The sequence below is a fragment of the Leptodactylus fuscus genome, chromosome 7 (genome assembly GCF_031893055.1).
Source record: "Leptodactylus fuscus isolate aLepFus1 chromosome 7, aLepFus1.hap2, whole genome shotgun sequence".
Taxonomy (NCBI): Eukaryota; Metazoa; Chordata; class Amphibia; order Anura; family Leptodactylidae; genus Leptodactylus; species Leptodactylus fuscus.
Genome location: NC_134271.1, coordinates 38,360,997 through 38,379,153, shown reverse-complemented (window position 1 = coordinate 38,379,153; position 18,157 = coordinate 38,360,997). Strand labels below are relative to the sequence as shown.

Sequence of the window (18,157 nt, the reverse complement as noted above, 5' to 3'; positions counted from 1 at the left end):
TACTGGTACCATCATTTCTGTCCAGGCTTTTTTTTTTTTTTTTTTTTTTTTTTTTTTAATTCTATTGAGGCATGATTGAAATGCAATGTTTGACTTTAATTTGTTTATTTTCATAGATTTTTTTAAATTACTTTTATCAGATTCAAGTTATTTCTGTGACCAATGTGAGCTTTTCTTTCATTAAACAAGGGATACCAACAATTTTGTCCACGCGTAAAAAAAAATACTTTTGTGAAATTTTCTTTGAAAATCGCTGTTACACTAAGCCTGCCAACATCCATTAGAAATTTATAAAACTGTTAAACGATGATTGCAGTATATAGCAGAGATTTGGTAGCTAATATTTATTGTATTTGGGAGGTATTCTGAAATTCGCATTTTTCCCCAAAAAATTTTCTGGAAATTTTTGATTCTCTCTCTCTCTCTCTCTCTCTCTCTCTCTCTCTCTCTCTCTCTCTCTCTCTCTCTCTCTCTCTCTCTCTCTCTCTCTCTCTCTCTCTCTCTCTCTCTCTCTCTCTCTCTCTCTCCTCTCTCTCTCTCTCTCTCTCTCTCTATATATATATATATATATATATATATATATATATATATATATATATACACACACACATATTTTACTAGCAGGAGGACCCGGCTTCGCACGGGTATATATATATATATATATATATACACACACACACATATTTTACTAGCAGGAGGACCCGGCTTCGCACGGGTATTTTTTCATTTTTTGTGTAGTGTTCCCATGAGAATTGTCAAATTTTGCACTGGTGTATTTTGTATATCGTTTGTGTGTGTGTACATAAGCGTTGTGATCATGTGTATCTTATTTTGGATTTCCATGAAAAGCCTGCAATCGGTTGTTATAGAGACCTGGAGTAAAGCTGTGTGTGTGTTTGACCTTGTGTAACGGTGTCATTCACAGTGCCCTGCCCCTCTTAAGGGCACTGTGACATTAGTGAAGAAAAATGGCTGGGTTGCTATGGAAACCTGGATAAACACCTTTTTTGATGGGCACTATTGTCACGTTTCAATTCTACGAGCAGGTTTTCCATGCTGCATATGCATAAGACCTCCTCTATCCAAGACAGCAGAGAAGGGGGGGCATTGTGGTTTTCCAGAGTCTAAGAATAATGGATATAGAGATGGAGTCTTAAACTTAATGCTTCAAAATCCAAAATTATGCACTGAATTGTACCTTGTGACACTCAAAAGTTGATAGTCTTGAACTTTGAATTTTGGACATGGTTAAATGTATTCCCTACTTAGGAATTAATCTGTTTAACATCCTTGATAGCTATTTTAAATTGAATTACGATTCTCTAATTCCTAAATTTATACAAGACCTCTTATCCTGGTACTGTACCACCAGTTCCAGGGTGGTTGTTGTTACTATTTTGCTTACCGTATTTTCTGGACTATAAGGCACACCGGATTATAAGGCGCATTATCAGTGAGCGCCTGCTAAGTCATCTGGGTTCATATACAATGCGCACCAGACTATAAGGCGCATTAATGAAACCAAGTTCAGAGCACTGTGCGATATGCTCTGTGTGCACAGGAAAGCCAGCTGCTGCTGTAAGATGAGCTGGGAGATGCCTGCTGTGCATATGGGGAGAGTTGGCTCTCCCAGCTCATCCCAGAGGCAGAGGCAGCAGTCGGCATACAGCAGAGGCAGCAGTCGGCGTACAGCAGAGGCAGCAGTCGGCATACAGCAGAGGCAGCAGTCTGCATACAGCAGAGGCAGCAGTCTGCATACAGCAGAGGCAGCAGTCGGCATACAGCAGAGGCAGCAGCCGGCATACAGCAGAGGCAGCAGCCAGCTTTACTGTGCACACGGAGCACAGTGCACAGCATCCAGCTGGCTACAGTGCCAGTGAAGTGAGGCTCTCTGGTGCAACCGCTGGAAGCCTCGCTAAGCCCTGCCCACCGCTGCCGGGACGAACAGCAACACCAACGCTGCTATGAAGATGGGAAAGGTAAGTATGATACTCCCCCCCCCTCTCCTACACTACCTACAACCGATGTCCTCCAAAAATAGGACAGGTCATATATTTAGGACGACAATTTAATATAAGACACTGTCTTATTTTCGAGGAAACACGGATATAAGGCGCATCGGACTATAAGGCGCACTTTCGATTTAGAAGAAAATCATAGGATTTTATGTGCGCCTTATAGTCTGAAAAATACGGTACTTGTATAGCACCATCATATTCTGTAGCACTTTACTGACATTGTCAATCACTGTCACAGATAGGGCTCACAATCTTCATTCTGTATGAATGGGTCTTTGGAGTGTGGAATGAAACTGGAGTACCAAGAGGAAACCCACTTAATCACAAGGAGAACATAGAATAAGTTTGTATCTGTTTGTTGTGTTTGGTCAGATTTGAACCTAGGACTCTAGTTCTAACCACTGAGTCACCGTGCTGTTTTCTATTCATATGCTTAACCCCTTAATGACACACGGTAGTTTGGGCCTTCATGTTCAAACCCTATTTTTTCAAATATGACATCTTTTACTTTGTGAGGATAGCTTCATATTGCATTTAACTATCCAGGTGATTCCAAGATTAGTTTTTTTCATGACTTATGTACTTTGTGTTAATAAAGTAAATTTTGGTCATTAAACTTTCCGTTTTGTTTTTTTTTTAAAAAGTACAATATAATGACATTGCCAATATAATTACAATGACATCCGTTTTGAAAGTTTCTGTTCTTCTGATAAAAACACGGTCATATCACACAATTTAAAATATTAACCATATGTCTTTATATTGGCATTTTCTTCAATGTCCTTTTACTTTTATAGGAAGCTGTCAGATTTTCAAGAAATCTTCAAGATTTTGTACTCTAGGGACCTATTTAGTTAAGTGACTTTGAGGGGTCTATATAATAGAAATCTCCCATAAATGACCCCATTTTAGAAACTATAGCATTCAAACCATTAAAACAGATATAGGATCTTTATTAACCCTTTAGGTGTTCCATAGGAATTAATGTAAAATGGAGGTGAAATTTCCAAATTTCCTTTTTATGCACATTTTCCATTTCAAACCAGATTTTTCCTGTAAAAAAGACAGGGTTAATAGCAACACATAACATAATATTTATTTCTCTGTTATTACTGTTTGCATATGTGACCCTTCTGTGAAACTTGACTAAAACACAGTCCTCAGAAATCAAAGAGCACCCTTTATGGGTTTCTGGTGATTTCATTAGGATAGGTTTTTAGGTACCGCAACACATTTGTAGAGACCTAGACATATCACAACAGTGGAACCCCCTCCTTAACTCCGTAAGGATTTTATCTAGGGGTGATATGACTATTTTGAACCCCCAGGTTCTCAGAAAATTGCAATTTTTGAATCATATTTTGAATATGCCATTTCAGTGCCCAGTATATGATCTCCAGCATGTGACACTAGAGATATAAACTCCATAAATATGTGGCTTCTCCTAGATATGGCAATACCCTACATGTTGCTGTTGTGTAATGCCTGACCACGCAGATGAAAAACGACCGTGGATTTGGTATCAGAAAAAATTATCAGCTAAGGCATGTATGTATGTATGTAATGCCCCTGAGGTACCCGTACAGTTGAGACCTCCAAGAAGTGACCATTTTAAAAATGTAAACCCTTTATGTATTCATCTAGCAGTATAGTGAATATTTTAACTCCACAAGCTTTTCCAAATGGTATGTGCACTACAAATGGTACATAAGGAGAATTGCAATTTTCAAATGATACTTATCTCAGTTCCTGATATATTGTGACCAGCACATGCCATTCGGAGTAATGAACCACCAATAAAATAATATTGTGGGTTCTCCTGGGCATGGTAGTTTCCTCCATGTGTCTGTTTTTTGATGCCTGGTCAGAAGGCAGGGCTCAGAAGTGAATCGCTACTATTTAGACTACTGGAGTATGGACATAGTTGGAATGTTTTTTTGATGTGGAGTCATGTATTTAGGGTCCCTGAGGTAGCAGTACAGATAATGTGCAGACAATGCTGCTGGTGTGTACTTTCTGAAAATACACTGCTCAAAAAAATAAAGGGTACTCTCAAATAACACATCCTAGATTTGAATGAATGAAATATTCTCTTTCACCTGTCCAGACTGTCCAGGAGTTGGCAGAAGCTTTAGTCCACGTCTGGGAGAAGATCCCACAGGAGACCATCTGCAACCTCATCAGGAGCATGCCCAGGCGTTGTAGGGAGATCATACAGGAATGTGGAGGCCACACACACTACAGAGCATCATTTAGACATGTTTTAAGGACAATACATCAAAGCTGGATCAGCCTGTTGTGTGTTTTTCCACTTTAATTTAGGAGGGGGAGACTCCAAATTTATTCACCAATGGAGGCCTGGATTTGATTTCCATTGATGATTTTTGTGCAATTTTGTTGACTTTGCATTGTACATTATACAGAACAAAGTATTCAATGAGAATATTTAATTCATTCATTCAGATCTAGGATGTGTTATTTGAGTGTTCCCTTTATTTTTTTGAACAGTGTATGGAGAGATTAGTATGATTTTGCTAATGTTGAAACTTAGGTTTTATTTTTCCATCTCAAAATTGTGAAAATTGCCTTGGCTACCACAGGTGCAATATGCAAAGTGCAAATGGTTATTTGAAGTCCTCTTTAGAGCTCAAGTGGTCCCAAAAATTGGATTGTGAATTTTTTTTATACATTTGGATAATCGCTGTTTGGTTTATAAGCGTTTTAACTTCAAAGTAAAATAATATACCTTAAAGGGGCTCTATCATCACATTTTAGTGATTTGAGCTAAAGATATGCCTGAATAGCATTTAAAGGCTACTCAGGTGCTGTTAGTCATTTTTAAACCCCCCCCCCACAATTTTTTTAAATTGCCTTTGAAATGGCTATGTAAATCACTGTCTTCGTGCACGGTGGGCGTTGTGTGCATTCCCCTGCGTCATCTTTGCACATGCTCCAGCGCCATTTTTCTATAGAGAACATTGCGAGCTGGTGCTGGAGCATGCACGGTAGCGGAGGGAGCGCTACTGTGCACGTGCAAAATTTCAATAGAAACCGCTGGGAAGGACAATGCTGGAGGCGGTGATTTACATAATCATTATAAAGGTAATTAAAAAAGGGGGGGTCTTTTTAAAAACAACTAACAGCACCTGAATAGCCTTTAGCTCAAATCACTAAAATGTGATGATAGAGCCCCTGCAACATGACATATTATGTCATGTACATAGCATCTGTTCAGAAGCTGAGCAGGCATTGTAGAGAACAAATTTCAGCAGTAACACACAACTTACACCTGCAAATCGTAACTGAACTTTGATCTTGTATGTTCACCCTTTGGATGCTGTGTTCAAATATCACTTCAGCATCGAAAGGGTTTTTGTGACCATTGACTCCCAATCCCCACCATTTCATTTGGGATGAAAGGAGGATGTTGGGAGTTTATGGGTTTGGTAAATTTTCTTATATATTTGAAGATTTGTTGTTAGACTTGTAAGTCTTATACTAAATTCAAGGAGATAGTCAAGGTAGATGTTTATTAACCCCTTCCCGCCGACGGTATTTTTTGATTTTCGTTTTTGTTCCCTCCCCTTCCAAACCCCATAACTTTTTTTTATTTCGCCTCCCTCAGAGCCATATGAAGTCTTAATGTTTGGAGGTCAAGTTCTTTTGTACGATGTATTGGGATGCTGGAAAAAAATTCAGAATGGGTGGATTTGAAGAAAAAGTGCATTTGTGCGATTTTGTTACGTGCTTCGTTTTTACGGCGTTCACTGTGCAGCAAGAATTACCGTATTTTTCGGACTATAAGACGCACTTTTTTTCCCCCAAATTTGGGGGGAAATGAAGGGTGCGTCTTATAGGCCGAATGTGGCGCCTGGCATCCGCTGTAATAGAGAGGCGGAAGCCGGCAAGTGATAGACGCCGGCACAGGTGCCGGGGCCTGCGACATCGCTGCGCTCCTCTGCCCTGCATGAAGCCAGCAGCGGGAGGAGTGATGCTATTCCGCTCCTCCGTCCCCCCGCTGCTGGCTTCATCCAGGGCAGAGGAGCGCAGCGATGTTTCAGGCCCCGGCGTCTATCCCTCACCGGCATCCGCCTCTCTAGTACAGCGGATGCCGGGTCAGTATCGGTGGCCCCTTCTCCCCCGAACCTGTGCCTTCCCCGTACCTGTAAAGATGCAGGCCGGCTCCTGCGCGGCGATATCGCAGGAGCCGACCTGTTCGGGTGACAGCTGGGAGCCTAATGAGGCTAATGAGGGGGGGGGGGAATAAGTAAAAAAAAAAAAAAAAAAAAGCTTTAAAAATATATAATAAAAATATGAAATAAATAAAAGTTCTAAATCACCTCCTGTCCCTAGAATATACACTCACCGGCCACTTTATTAGGTACACCTGTCCAACTGCTCGTTAACACTTAATTTTTAATCAGCCAATCACATGGCGGCAACTCAGTGCATTTAGGCATGTAGACATGGTCAAGACAATCTCCTGCAGTTCAAACCGAGCATCAGTATGGGGAAGAAAGGTGATTTGAGTGCCTTTGAACGTGGCATGGTTGTTGGTGCCAGAAGGGCTGGTCTGAGTATTTCAGAAACTGCTGATCTACTGGGATTTTCATGCACAACCATCTCTAGGGTTTACAGAGAATGGTCCGAAAAAGAAAAAACATCCAGTGAGCGGCAGTTCTGTGGGCGGAAATGCGTTGTTGATGCCAGAGGTCAGAGGAGAATGGCCAGACTGGTTCGAGCTGATAGAAAGGCAACAGTGACTCAAATAGCCACCCGTTACAACCAAGGTAGCCAGAAGAGCATCTCTGAACGCACAGTACGTCGAACTCTGAGGCAGATGGGCTACAGCAGCAGAAGACCACACCGGGTGCCACTCCTTTCAGCTAAGAACAGGAAACTGAGGCTACAATTTGCACAAGCTCATCGAAATTGGACAATTGAAGATTGGAAAAACGTTGCCTGGTCTGATGAGTCTCGATTTCTGCTGCGACATTCGGATGGTAGGGTCAGAATTTGGCGTCAACAACATGAAAGCATGGATCCATCCTGCCTTGTATCAACGGTTCAGGCTGGTGGTGGTGGTGTCATGGTGTGGGGAATATTTTCTTGGCACTCTTTGGGCCCCTTGGTACCAATTGAGCACCGTTGCAACGCCAAAGCCTACCTGAGTATTGTTGCTGACCATGTCCATCCCTTTATGACCACAATGTACCCAACATCTGATGGCTACTTTCAGCAGGATAATGCGCCATGTCATAAAGCTGGAATCATCTCAGACTGGTTTCTTGAACATGACAATGAGTTCACTGTACTCCAATGGCCTCCACAGTCACCAGATCTCAATCCAATAGAGCATCTTTGGGATGTGGTGGAACGGGAGATTCGCATCATGGATGTGCAGCCGACAAATCTGCGGCAACTGTGTGATGCCATCATGTCAATATGGACCAAAATCTCTGAGGAATGCTTCCAGCACCTTGTTGAATCTATGCCACAAAGAATTGAGGCAGTTCTGAAGGCAAAAGGGGGTCCAACCCGTTACTAGCATGGTGTACCTAATAAAGTGGCCGGTGAGTGTGTGTATGTATGTATGTATATGTATATATATATATATATATATATATATATATATATATATATATATATATATATTTATTTATCTATATATATAGAAAATCATATGTCATAAACCACCGGTTTTTTTTTTTTTCAATAAAAGGTGATCTAAGCAATAGATTTTCCCCAAAATGGTAAACTAAAAAGTACTTCTGGCCCCGCAAAAAAAAAAAAACACTATGCATTCCCGTACAGCTGCAGGGTCACCTGTCAATGTGGCCTTGCAGCTGTTGCAAAACTACAACTCCCATATATTAAATATTTTACCAGTTTTTGCTTCAAAATTTTTTTTCCCTATTTTCCTCCTCTAAAACCTAGGTGCGTCTTATAGTCCGAAAAATACGGTACATATACATGATGTACAGTGTTGGCCAAAAGTATTGGCACCCCTGCAATTCTGTCAGATAACTCCATTTTCTTCCAGAAAATTATTGCAAGCGCAAACTCTTTGGTATTAATATCTTCATTTATTTTGCTTGCAATGAAAAAACACAAGAGAATGAAAAAAAGTCAAATCATTGATCATTTTACACAACACTCCAAAAATGGGCCGGACAAAAGTATTGGCACCCTCATCCTAATACTTGGTAGCACAACTTTTAGACAAAATAACTGTGAACAACCGCTTCCGGTAACCATCAATGAGTTTCTTACAATGCTCTGCTGGAATTTTAGACTATTCTTCTTTGGCAAACTGCTCCAGGTCCCTGAGATTTGAAGGGTGCCTTCTCCAAATTGCCATTTTGAGATCTCTCCACAGGTGTTCTATGGGATTCAGGTCTGGACTCATTGCTGGCCACTTTAGAAGTCTCCAGTGCTTTCTCTCAAACCATTTTGTAGTGCTTTTTGAAGTGTGTTTTGGGTCGATGTCCTGCTGGAAGACCCATGACCTCTGAGGGAGAACCAGCTTTTTCACACTGGGCCCTACATTATGCTGCAAAATTTGTTGGTAGTCTTCAGACTTCATAATGCCATGCACACGGTCAAGCAGTCCAGTGCCAGAGGCAGCAAAGCAACCCCAAAACATCAGGGAACCTCCGCCATGTTTGACTGTAGGGACAGTGTTCTTTTCTTTGAAGGCCTCTTTTTTTTTTTTTTTTTTTTTTTTCCTGTAAACTCTATGTTGATGCTTTTTCCCAAAAAGCTCTACTTTTGTCTCCTCTGACCAGAGAACATTCTTCCAGAACGTTTTTGGCTTTCTCAGGTAAGTTTTGGCAAACTCCAGCCTGGCTTTTTCACGTCTCTGGGTAAAGAAGTGGGGTCTTCCTGGGTATCCTACCATACAGTCCGTTTTCATTCAGACGCCGACGGATAGTACGGGTTGACACTGTTGTACCCTTGGACTGTAGGGCAGCTTGAACTTGTTTGGATGTTAGTCGAGGTTCTTTATCCACCATCCGCACAATCTTGCGTTGAAATCTCTCGTCAATTTTTCTTTTCCCTCCACATCTAGGGAGGTTAGCCACAGTGCCATGGGCTTTAAACTTCTTGATGACACTGCCCACAGTAGACACAACAGGATCATTCAGGTCTTTGGAGATGGATTTGTAGCCTTGAGATTGCTCATGCTTCCTCACAATTTTGCTTCTCAAGTCTTCAGACAGTTCTTTGGTCTTCTTTTTCTCCATGCTCAATGTGGTACACAGGACAGAGGTTGAGTCAACTTTAATCCATTTCAACTAGCTGCAAGTGTGATTTAGTTATTGCCACCACTTGTTAGGTGCCTCAGGTAAGTAAAAGGTGCTATTAATTACACAAATTAGAGAAGCATCACATGATTTTTCAAACAGTGCCAAAAATTTTTCCACCCCTTTTTTATGTTTGGTGTGGAATTATATCCAATTTGGCTTTTTGATAATTCTTTTTGTGGTTTTTCTTTGAAGACAAATTAAATGAAGGTAATAATACAAAAGAATTTGTGCTTGCAATCATTTTCTGGAAGAAAATGAGTGTTATCTGACAGAATTGCAGGGGTGCCAATACTTGTGGCCAACACTGTATGGGGCATCTTTTTTTGCGGAGCCGGTGTACTTTTTAGTTCTACCATTTTGGGGAATTGCTTATTGCTTTGACCGAGGCACCGGAGGGGTTAATACTGTCGGGTGTCTACTGTGTAAAACAGTAGACACCCAGCAGCTATGGTAGCTGCTCGACTCCCAGGCAACCGCTGGAAACACAACCGTTAAATACTCGGCATCTGCCGTACTAGTATTTTAACCAATTTATTTTTTTCGTCAATAAAAACCAAAAAAAAAAATCGAAAACAAACAATGTGTCACAAAAAAGTCCCCAAATCACTTGGATGAGTCAAAGCATTCCAAAGTTATTACCCTATAAAACGATGCGTGTAGATTTGAAAATTGGGGGGAAAAAAGGAGAAAAATGTAACTCATTCAACATATTCAAGATTGTGTTTAAAGTTTTTATTGAATCATTTATTTAGGATTTCTATTATATAAGCTGCTCAAAATTCCTTTAAGTTTTCAATTGGACCCTAAAAACAATCTTGACATTTTCTTGAAGCTTGAAAATTTTCTACTAATCCTTGTAACAACTTAGAAAAATGTATGCACTTTCAAAAAATTGTTTACATAAAATAGACAAGTGGTAAATATTAACACTTATGTGGTGTAACTACTATTGAACACTCTAAATTAATCTTTCACAATTGATATTTTGATTAAAATTTTTTATAAACAAACTTAAAGCATGTTAACAGATATTTATCACACAATATAATGTATGTGTAAAGATAATTTCAGAAAAACTAGGCTAATAAAGGATTCATTTACTGCAGTTTGTTTATATTTCATTATTATTTTTTTGGCAGATGGTCTCCTCTTCTACAGCAAGTATTGGTTCACTCACATCTATTACTTCTCTAAGTAATGCCTCTACAAGCGATAGTTCAATGTCAAGGTAATATTTTATTTTCATGTTTTATCTAAATGCTATTTTCTGAAGTTACCCCTCTTTCTTTCTTAAAGAACAATTTTGTTTTATAGTTTTTCTTTTTAATTTTCTGATTTACCTGCTGAGGGCCGGTTTACACCAGCACCCGATCTCTCACCCGATCTCCGTTTTGTGGGTTTCCGTTTTCTGTCGGCAGAAGACGGAAACCCAGCATTCAGTTTCTGCCGGTGAGCGCCCGTGAGAGTCTTCTGCTCTCCGCAGCGAAATTTTATTTATTTATTTTTTTAAACTGGGCACAAAGTCCTTCATGACCGACTTTGTGTCCGGTTAAAAAAACAAAAAACAAAACGGTTTTGCCTCGGAGAGCAGAAGACGCTCACAGGCAGACACTTTGCAAACCCATTCAAATGAATGGGTTTGAACACTGCCTTCTGGTTTCTGTCTCCTGTCCAGTTTCTCGGGTAGGAAACGGAAACCTGCAAAACGGAGATCGGGGTGCTGTTGTGAAACCTGCCCTAACCAGAGTATAAAAAATTGAAGAAAATCTATTTATTTAGCACATACAGCATTAAAGGTTGTGTTGGAATTACTTTTGAAGTTGAAATGTTTTGAAATGTCAAGGCATATTTTTAAGGATATCAGGCACACTTTTTCAATGTTCAAATGTTTTCTTAAAATGATCTCTAGGAATTTTAATTTTATAGCTATCCTAATGATAAGTATTGCCGGATTGGAGCGGAGAAAACTTCCCTTTTTCCCCTTCATGTGGATCAGCTTTTCAAGGGTTTGTATGGTCCATGTACTGTACAGATCACAGATAGCTCTGTGCCCTGTATATTGGCTAGCTTAGTTACTGCATCTTGGATTCCATTGACCATAACCATATTAATCTCATACTTGGAATGTTGTAGCAGGAAAAAATGACTTGCTTGTTTGTTTTTTTGGGGGTTTTTTTTTCCATCACTTCACTTCTCAAAGAAAAATAATTGGAAAGTGATCAAAATGTCAGATATTTTCCAAAAAGGTGGCAATAAAAGCTTGCCTTGCAAAAACAACCTTTACATAGGTACAAACACAGAAATGTTGCAATGTTTTGAAGGTAAATTGTTTAAAATATTTTATAAGTTTGATATTATAGCGATCATGCTGACTCACAGAATATAGCATATATATAGAATATGTAATTTTTAATTAAGGTAAAGGGTAGAAGAAAAAAAAAAGAACCAGAACCTGTAAGATAATGGCCCATTGTTTTCCCAGTGTGACCCCAGATTGAATTTTTTTTTCTCTTTATTTATCTCGTATATATAACCATGAGCCTGTTTGTCTGTTCTTTATGCGCGACTAAACGAATGGACTGATCTTCACCAAATTTGACACACAGATCATTCAGGTGTCCGTGATGGTTGTAGACTGTGTCTCAACACTCTTAGAGATACCATTCCCAAAACAGTGACCAGCCTTAGTAAGACAAACCTGTAAGTCTTTCTCTCATATTCCAACTGCCAAATGCACACAACCCTCCACAAGTACACAACATTACTCCAGGTTATCATATCTTATATACAAACTGAGATACACCCATGAGAGGATTAGATACACAGCTCAGCACACACCCACACACATCAGAGGATTAGTTGTTATTGTTTTTTTTTTAGCAATTCTTTATTTATAACATAACATTTGCAGAATAGTAAACAAAATGGTAAACAATAAGAGTCAGAAGACAACTGCAGGGATGAGGGTGTGTACCACATCCCAACGTGAACATTTAAATTTTTTTTTTTTTTAATATAAGAATGGGGGGGGTGGTGGAGCGTGGGTGGTGGTAACACAGGGGTGGGAGGGGGGGATGCATGTATACGTAGATGTATTGCAAAGTGGAGAGAGGTATAGTATGGGGAACCGCTATTTTTCTCCAAGACTGTTGCAGTATGCACAGGCGTATAGCTTGTAGGTCCCGGACTGGAGTAAAGTTCGGGCCAGTCCTGCAGGTCAATCCATTCCAGGCTTGGAAACAGACCAGCAGAGCTCTGTAAGTAGCACAGCTGTGCTGGTTAGTGAGACTGAAACACACTCAACCAGTCTAGAAAAATCTCTGCTAAAAAGGATGATGTTAAAGGGCTGGGTATGTGTACCCCTTGTTTACTTGTGAACCCTGTTTGTTAGGAGGTGAGCAGTATGCTGACCCCCTGGTTAGTGAGGAAATAACTCATTTAGTAAGCCGCCGGAGAGGCGTAGGTCTTTATTTTCATTTGTTTTTGTCATGCTGAGCAGCACTACCTGTACCTTTAAGCTTGTCTGCTGCAATAAAGACTGCTATTGGGAAAGAAACCAGAGCTTCTGAATCCCCCGTACATCACATATGGTGGAGGATGCGGGCGCTACTGATCCCAGCACAGCTGGACCAGTAAGCAGTTAATGTCCTGGGTTAAAGCAGCTGCAAAGTTGTCCAGTAAAGACCCCGCAGGTCCCAAGATGGAGGAAATACTGAAAGCACTTCTACAAGCTAATGCCGCGCAACAGCAAACTAATACCACGCAACAGCAAACCAATGCTGCGTTGCTGGAAAGCGTACAGCAAGCTAATGCCACGCAACAGCAAACAAGTGCTGCATTACTGGAAAGCGCACGTGAGGATCGTCAGCTCATTGAAGAGGTTGTGAAAGAAGTGGCTAAGTTGTCAGCAGGAGCCTCTAGTGTGTCACGGGAACCGACAGCGGTTGCTGAGACAGCGGCCAAAAGGGTTACCCAATGTCTCCAAAAGATGACAGCTGACGATGAAGTGGAGGTGTTCCTTGCAGTATTTGAGCGTACTGATGAGAGAGAGGGTTTTTACCAGAGGAGCAATGGGCCGGAGTAGTGGCGCCATTCCTGACAGGAGAACCTCAGATAGCGTACTACGACTTAGCCGTTGAGGATGCCAAGGACTATGAGAAACTGAAAGCGGAGATCATGGCCCACTTAGGGGTGAATGTATACGTACGGGCTCAAAGGGTACACACCTCCCACAACATATAAAAGCGGTGCAGGTTTGAAATCTTTCTCAGCTTAGGTAAAGGCGCTGCAATTAATTGCTCAAAGTCAGTACAAGATGTGTGGGTAGCATACTGAGCGACAAACATAGAGCACAGTTTATTGATGTGGGCTTGGTGGAGGTCAGTGAGATCGTTTCTGTTTAATAGGGAGCGGAATTGGTCAGTGGTAAGGGATGATTGAGTAGGTCTCTGTGCGGTCATCTATTCTCACCCAGAGGTCCGAGAGTAGGCCTGGCATCTCAAATAGAGAGTAAGGAATCCGAGAGGAGGGCATCATCACTGATGGGAAAGGGGCTAGCTGCGGGGCGAGGCGGAGCCACGTTTTAGCAGGGGTTATTAATAGGGGGCTCTTAATCTTGTCACACTCTTTCAGAAAGGAAGGGCCATGCGTGAGCCGTAGGAAGCGCGCTACTGAGGGATTCCTAGAGGGGCGGACCAATTCCAGCCAATGATTCAGTTGTATTGCCAGGTAGTATGTGTGAATGTCTGGAAATCACATGCCTCCCAGGCGTTTGTTGCGAGTTAGTATAGAGTGGGCCAATCTAGGACGTTTGCGCTTCCACACAAACTGTGAAAACAGCTTGCGTGTCTCTATGAAAAAGGACATTGGCAACAAGATTGGGATCATTTGCATCAGATACAGTAGTTTTGGCAAAATGTAAGTCTTAAGCAAATTGATACGACCCATCCACAACATTAACGGGATATCATAATTTGAGAGCAGTCGCTTGATCTCCTCTAGGATTGGAGGGTAGTTTGCATGGTAGATGTCGCATAAATGGGAAGTGACCAATATCCCTAAATTTTTCAGCGGACCAGCAGTCCAGGAGAATGCTGTGAGGGGTTTGATCAGGGACAGTTGGGATTGCGATAGTGTGATATTAAGAAGTTCCGATTTGCTGTAGTTATCTTTGACGTTAGAAAGAAAACCTTGAAGAGGACCTTTCACCACTTTTGGGCACATGCAGTGTTATATACTGCCAGAAAGCCGACAGTGCGCTGATTTCAGCGCACTGTCGGCTTTCCCGATCTGTGCCCGGTGTAAAGAGCTTACGGTGCCGGTACCGTAGTGCTCTATGGTCAGAAGGGCGTTTCTGACCATTAGCCAGGGACGTCCTTCTGCCTCGCGGTGCCAATCGCGCTGTGCTGTGGAGCGGGGAGGAACGCCCCCTCCCTTTCCTGATAATGCTCTTCTATGGACGAGCGCTGCGAGCAGAGGGAGGGGGGAGTTCCTCCCCGCTCCACAGCACAGCGCGATTGGCGCCGCGAGGCAGAAGGACGTCTCTGGCTAATGGTCAGAAACGCCCTTCTGACCATAGAGCACTACGATACCGGCACCGTAAGCTCTTTACACCGGACACAGATCGGGAAAGCCGACAGTGCGCTGAAATCAGCGCACTGTCGGCTTTCTGGCAGTATATAACACTGCATGTGCCCAAATGTTGTGAAAGGTCCTCTTTAATGGTCCAGCTGTTACGTGAGAGCTGGTAGCCCAACTCTGGGATTCGTTATCAAAAACAGTAGATCGTCAGCGAAGGCTGTCACTTGTAATTCCTCAGAGCCAAACTGCAGGTCTTTTATCCTCTCATCCTGACTGATCCGCTGAAGTAGGGTCTCTATTATCAGTACGAATAGAGTGGGGGATAGCGGGCACCCCTGTCTCGTGCCGTTAGTGATGTCAAAAGGGCCCGAGAGCGACCCATTGACTTTTAACCTGGTATGTGGCCGAGAGTAGGAAGTGAACCACCGCCTCTACAAACTGCCTGGGGAAGCCAAATCGTAGTAGTGTGCCTTGCATGAACTTCCAACTAACCCTATCATAGGCCTTCTCGGCATCTATGCCGAGAAGGACAAGCGGGTTGTGCGATTTGTGGGCAAAGTGGATAGCCTGGAGAATTCTGTGGGCGTTATCTTTTCCTTCTCTCTTGGCTACGAACCCAGATTGTTCATGGTCTCTCGAGATTGGTTCAGTATTCTTCAATCTGTAGGCTAGAAGTTTGGCCCAAAGTTTTAGGTCCAAGTTCAAGAGGGAAATTGGCCTATAACTCCCGCAGATTAGGGGATCTTTGCCGCCTTTTGGTATGATGGCAATGTGAGCCTCAAGTGACTGTCATGGCCAACTGCCTCTGTTCAGTAGGGAATTGAATGCTCAGGTGTGGTAACAATACTCGCTGGAAACGTTCGAAATCACCCAATGACAGTCCATCCTGACCAGGGCTTTCCCCCCGGCGATATACTCTGAATGACTTCTCTAACCTCACACGTCGTAGTCGGGGTTAGCAATGAGGAAGCGCCTGAATCGTTTACTGTCAGTAGATCAAGAGAGTTTAAGAAGTTTTTGATCGCACCTTTTTTTCCTGATATAAGGGAACGTTTACACTACCGTCTGTTTCTGTTTCATAACATGTGCCTGTTACCATCCTCCCAGGAGCTAAGGACAGCATGTTTCACCATGCGGCATGGAGGAGAAACCTGCGTGGATGTGTGGACTTCTTTCAAGGAGATGATTTTTGGCGATTTCCCTTTTTAGAAAGAGTACTCTGCCTTCTGCATCCGTAAATTTCGCTCATGCCCAAAAAGGGAATGTGTGGTGCAAGGCAATTGAAACTCCTCTCGAGGAGGATGAAGCACTGGTACTGTGGAACTACGGAGTGAAGTCTTTCCTAGACAGCTTGGATGCGGTTATTTTTGATCTGTTTCTTGTAAAAAGAGCACAGAAGTGGCAAGTTTTTTCAGAAGTAGGGTGATATGATGGTGTTTTTCAGGGGAGTTAAATCCCTTAAAAGTTGTTGCTCGTATATCCATATCTAGACTTATCTACTGTGACTAGTCTGGGGAATGAGTATACACGCAATAGAGTGGGTGGGGGGAGAGGAGGTTAAGAGTGAGGAGTGGGGGGAAAGTAACAGAGGGCTAAAGTAATAAGCCTTTGCAGCTAAAAACAAGTTATCAAGTTAACAAGTGTGTGTACGGTAAGTAGGGTCCTACCAGTTGCTCTGACTGCGAGGAGAACTAGTAGGAAATCACCCACTTCCCTCTAGCTACTCCCCCCAATTGGACTATCAGCCAGCTGAAACAGCAGCCACCAGGAGAGTCCTGGTGAGAAAAAGGGTAAAGCAGAGAGAGAGAACTAGAGTTATAACGGTAACTGTTAGCGAACAGGGGGACTTACGGTGCCACAACACCACCATAGTTGTGTAATATATTACCCAATGGACGGAATTGCCTGAAAATTTCTATGTGTGCTTATCAAGGCATGGGGAAACGGAGGCATGAAAATAAATAAAATAATCCTAAAAATCATCACCAACTGCTTCCTCGTGACAATGACACCTTCATGACATTTGCATTAATGTTTCTGGCCAGAGTGGAAGTGGATACCAATTGGCCTTGGAATATCCTGTGGAGCGACAGCGCATTTTTACCTGAATGGAACGGTCAACACACAACTGTCGCATATGGGTCACCGAAAACCCGCGTGCGCTCGAGGGGGTTCCGTTGCATTCGCCCAAGGTGAGCGTTTGGTGTGGGTTCACCTTATCGTTCATGATCGGACAGTTTTTTTTTTTTTGAAGATTTGGGCCCAACTGGGTTTGCCACCTGTTCCGTCACAGCAGCGAGGTACCGGACAATGCTGGAAACAGTGGTTGTTCCCCAACTCCAACAGCGGCGGTGTCTGCAGACGATCACCTTCATGCAGGAAGGAGCCCCTCCTCACATTGCAAATCCTTTGAAGAACGCTGTTTGTGCACATTTTCCCAATGACAGGATTTTGAGTCACTCATTCCCTACAACGTGGCCACCGCGCTCTCCGGATCTCACTCCTTGTGATTTCTGGTTGTGGGGACATTTGAAGGAGCGTGTTTATCGGGGGAATGTCGAAACCCTGCTGATCTCAAAGACCGCATCACGTTGTAAGTGCGCAGCATCTCACCAGAGACGTTACACGCAAGCGTCAAGCAGGTTATGCATAGGATGACCATGCTCCCCATACATGATGGCGGCCACATTTAACAGTCATGCTAGTCGGTGGTCCAAATGGGACATCACCAAATTTCGACACAGGACTTGCACCGTTGCTCACTGTACAGTGCCACATTATCCCCTGGTGGGGAGTTTTCGTATTAATTTTTTATTTTTCTTTTCATGCTGTCCGTTTCCCCCATCCACAACCTGTCCCCTCCATATATCTCTGAACTAATCTCCCGCTACTTGCCCACACGTAACCTCAGATCCTCCAATGACCTCCTACTCCGCTCTGCTCTCATCCACTCCTCACACAACAGTCTCCAAGACTTCTCTCGTGCATCCCCCATACTCTGGAACTCCTTACCACGACACATAAGACTGACCCCAACAATCACAGGCTTCAAGAAGGCCCTGAAGACTCACCTATTCAGGAAGGCCTACAACCTCCAATAACACTATCACCGCACTGCCATCTGTACAGTCTCCCCCTCTCCTTCTGTCTCTACCCCCCTTCCCTCATAGATTGTAAGCCCTCGCGGGCAGGGCCCTCTACCCCACTGTGCCAGTCGGTCATTATTAGCATTATATCTACCTGTATATT

At 42.6% G+C, this 18,157-nt stretch overlaps 1 protein-coding gene across 2 annotated transcripts in view; it reads left to right on the top strand.

Annotated features, from left to right (window-relative positions):
• The window catches only part of EDC4 (enhancer of mRNA decapping 4), a 310,514-nt gene that overhangs the window by 151,867 nt on the left and 140,490 nt on the right, over nt 1-18,157 (top strand). For both annotated transcript variants that reach the window (XM_075281772.1, XM_075281771.1), the window contains one exon: nt 10,468-10,556. In XM_075281772.1, the coding sequence (XP_075137873.1) occupies nt 10,468-10,556 (89 nt within the window). The remainder of the gene's footprint in view (nt 1-10,467; nt 10,557-18,157) is intronic.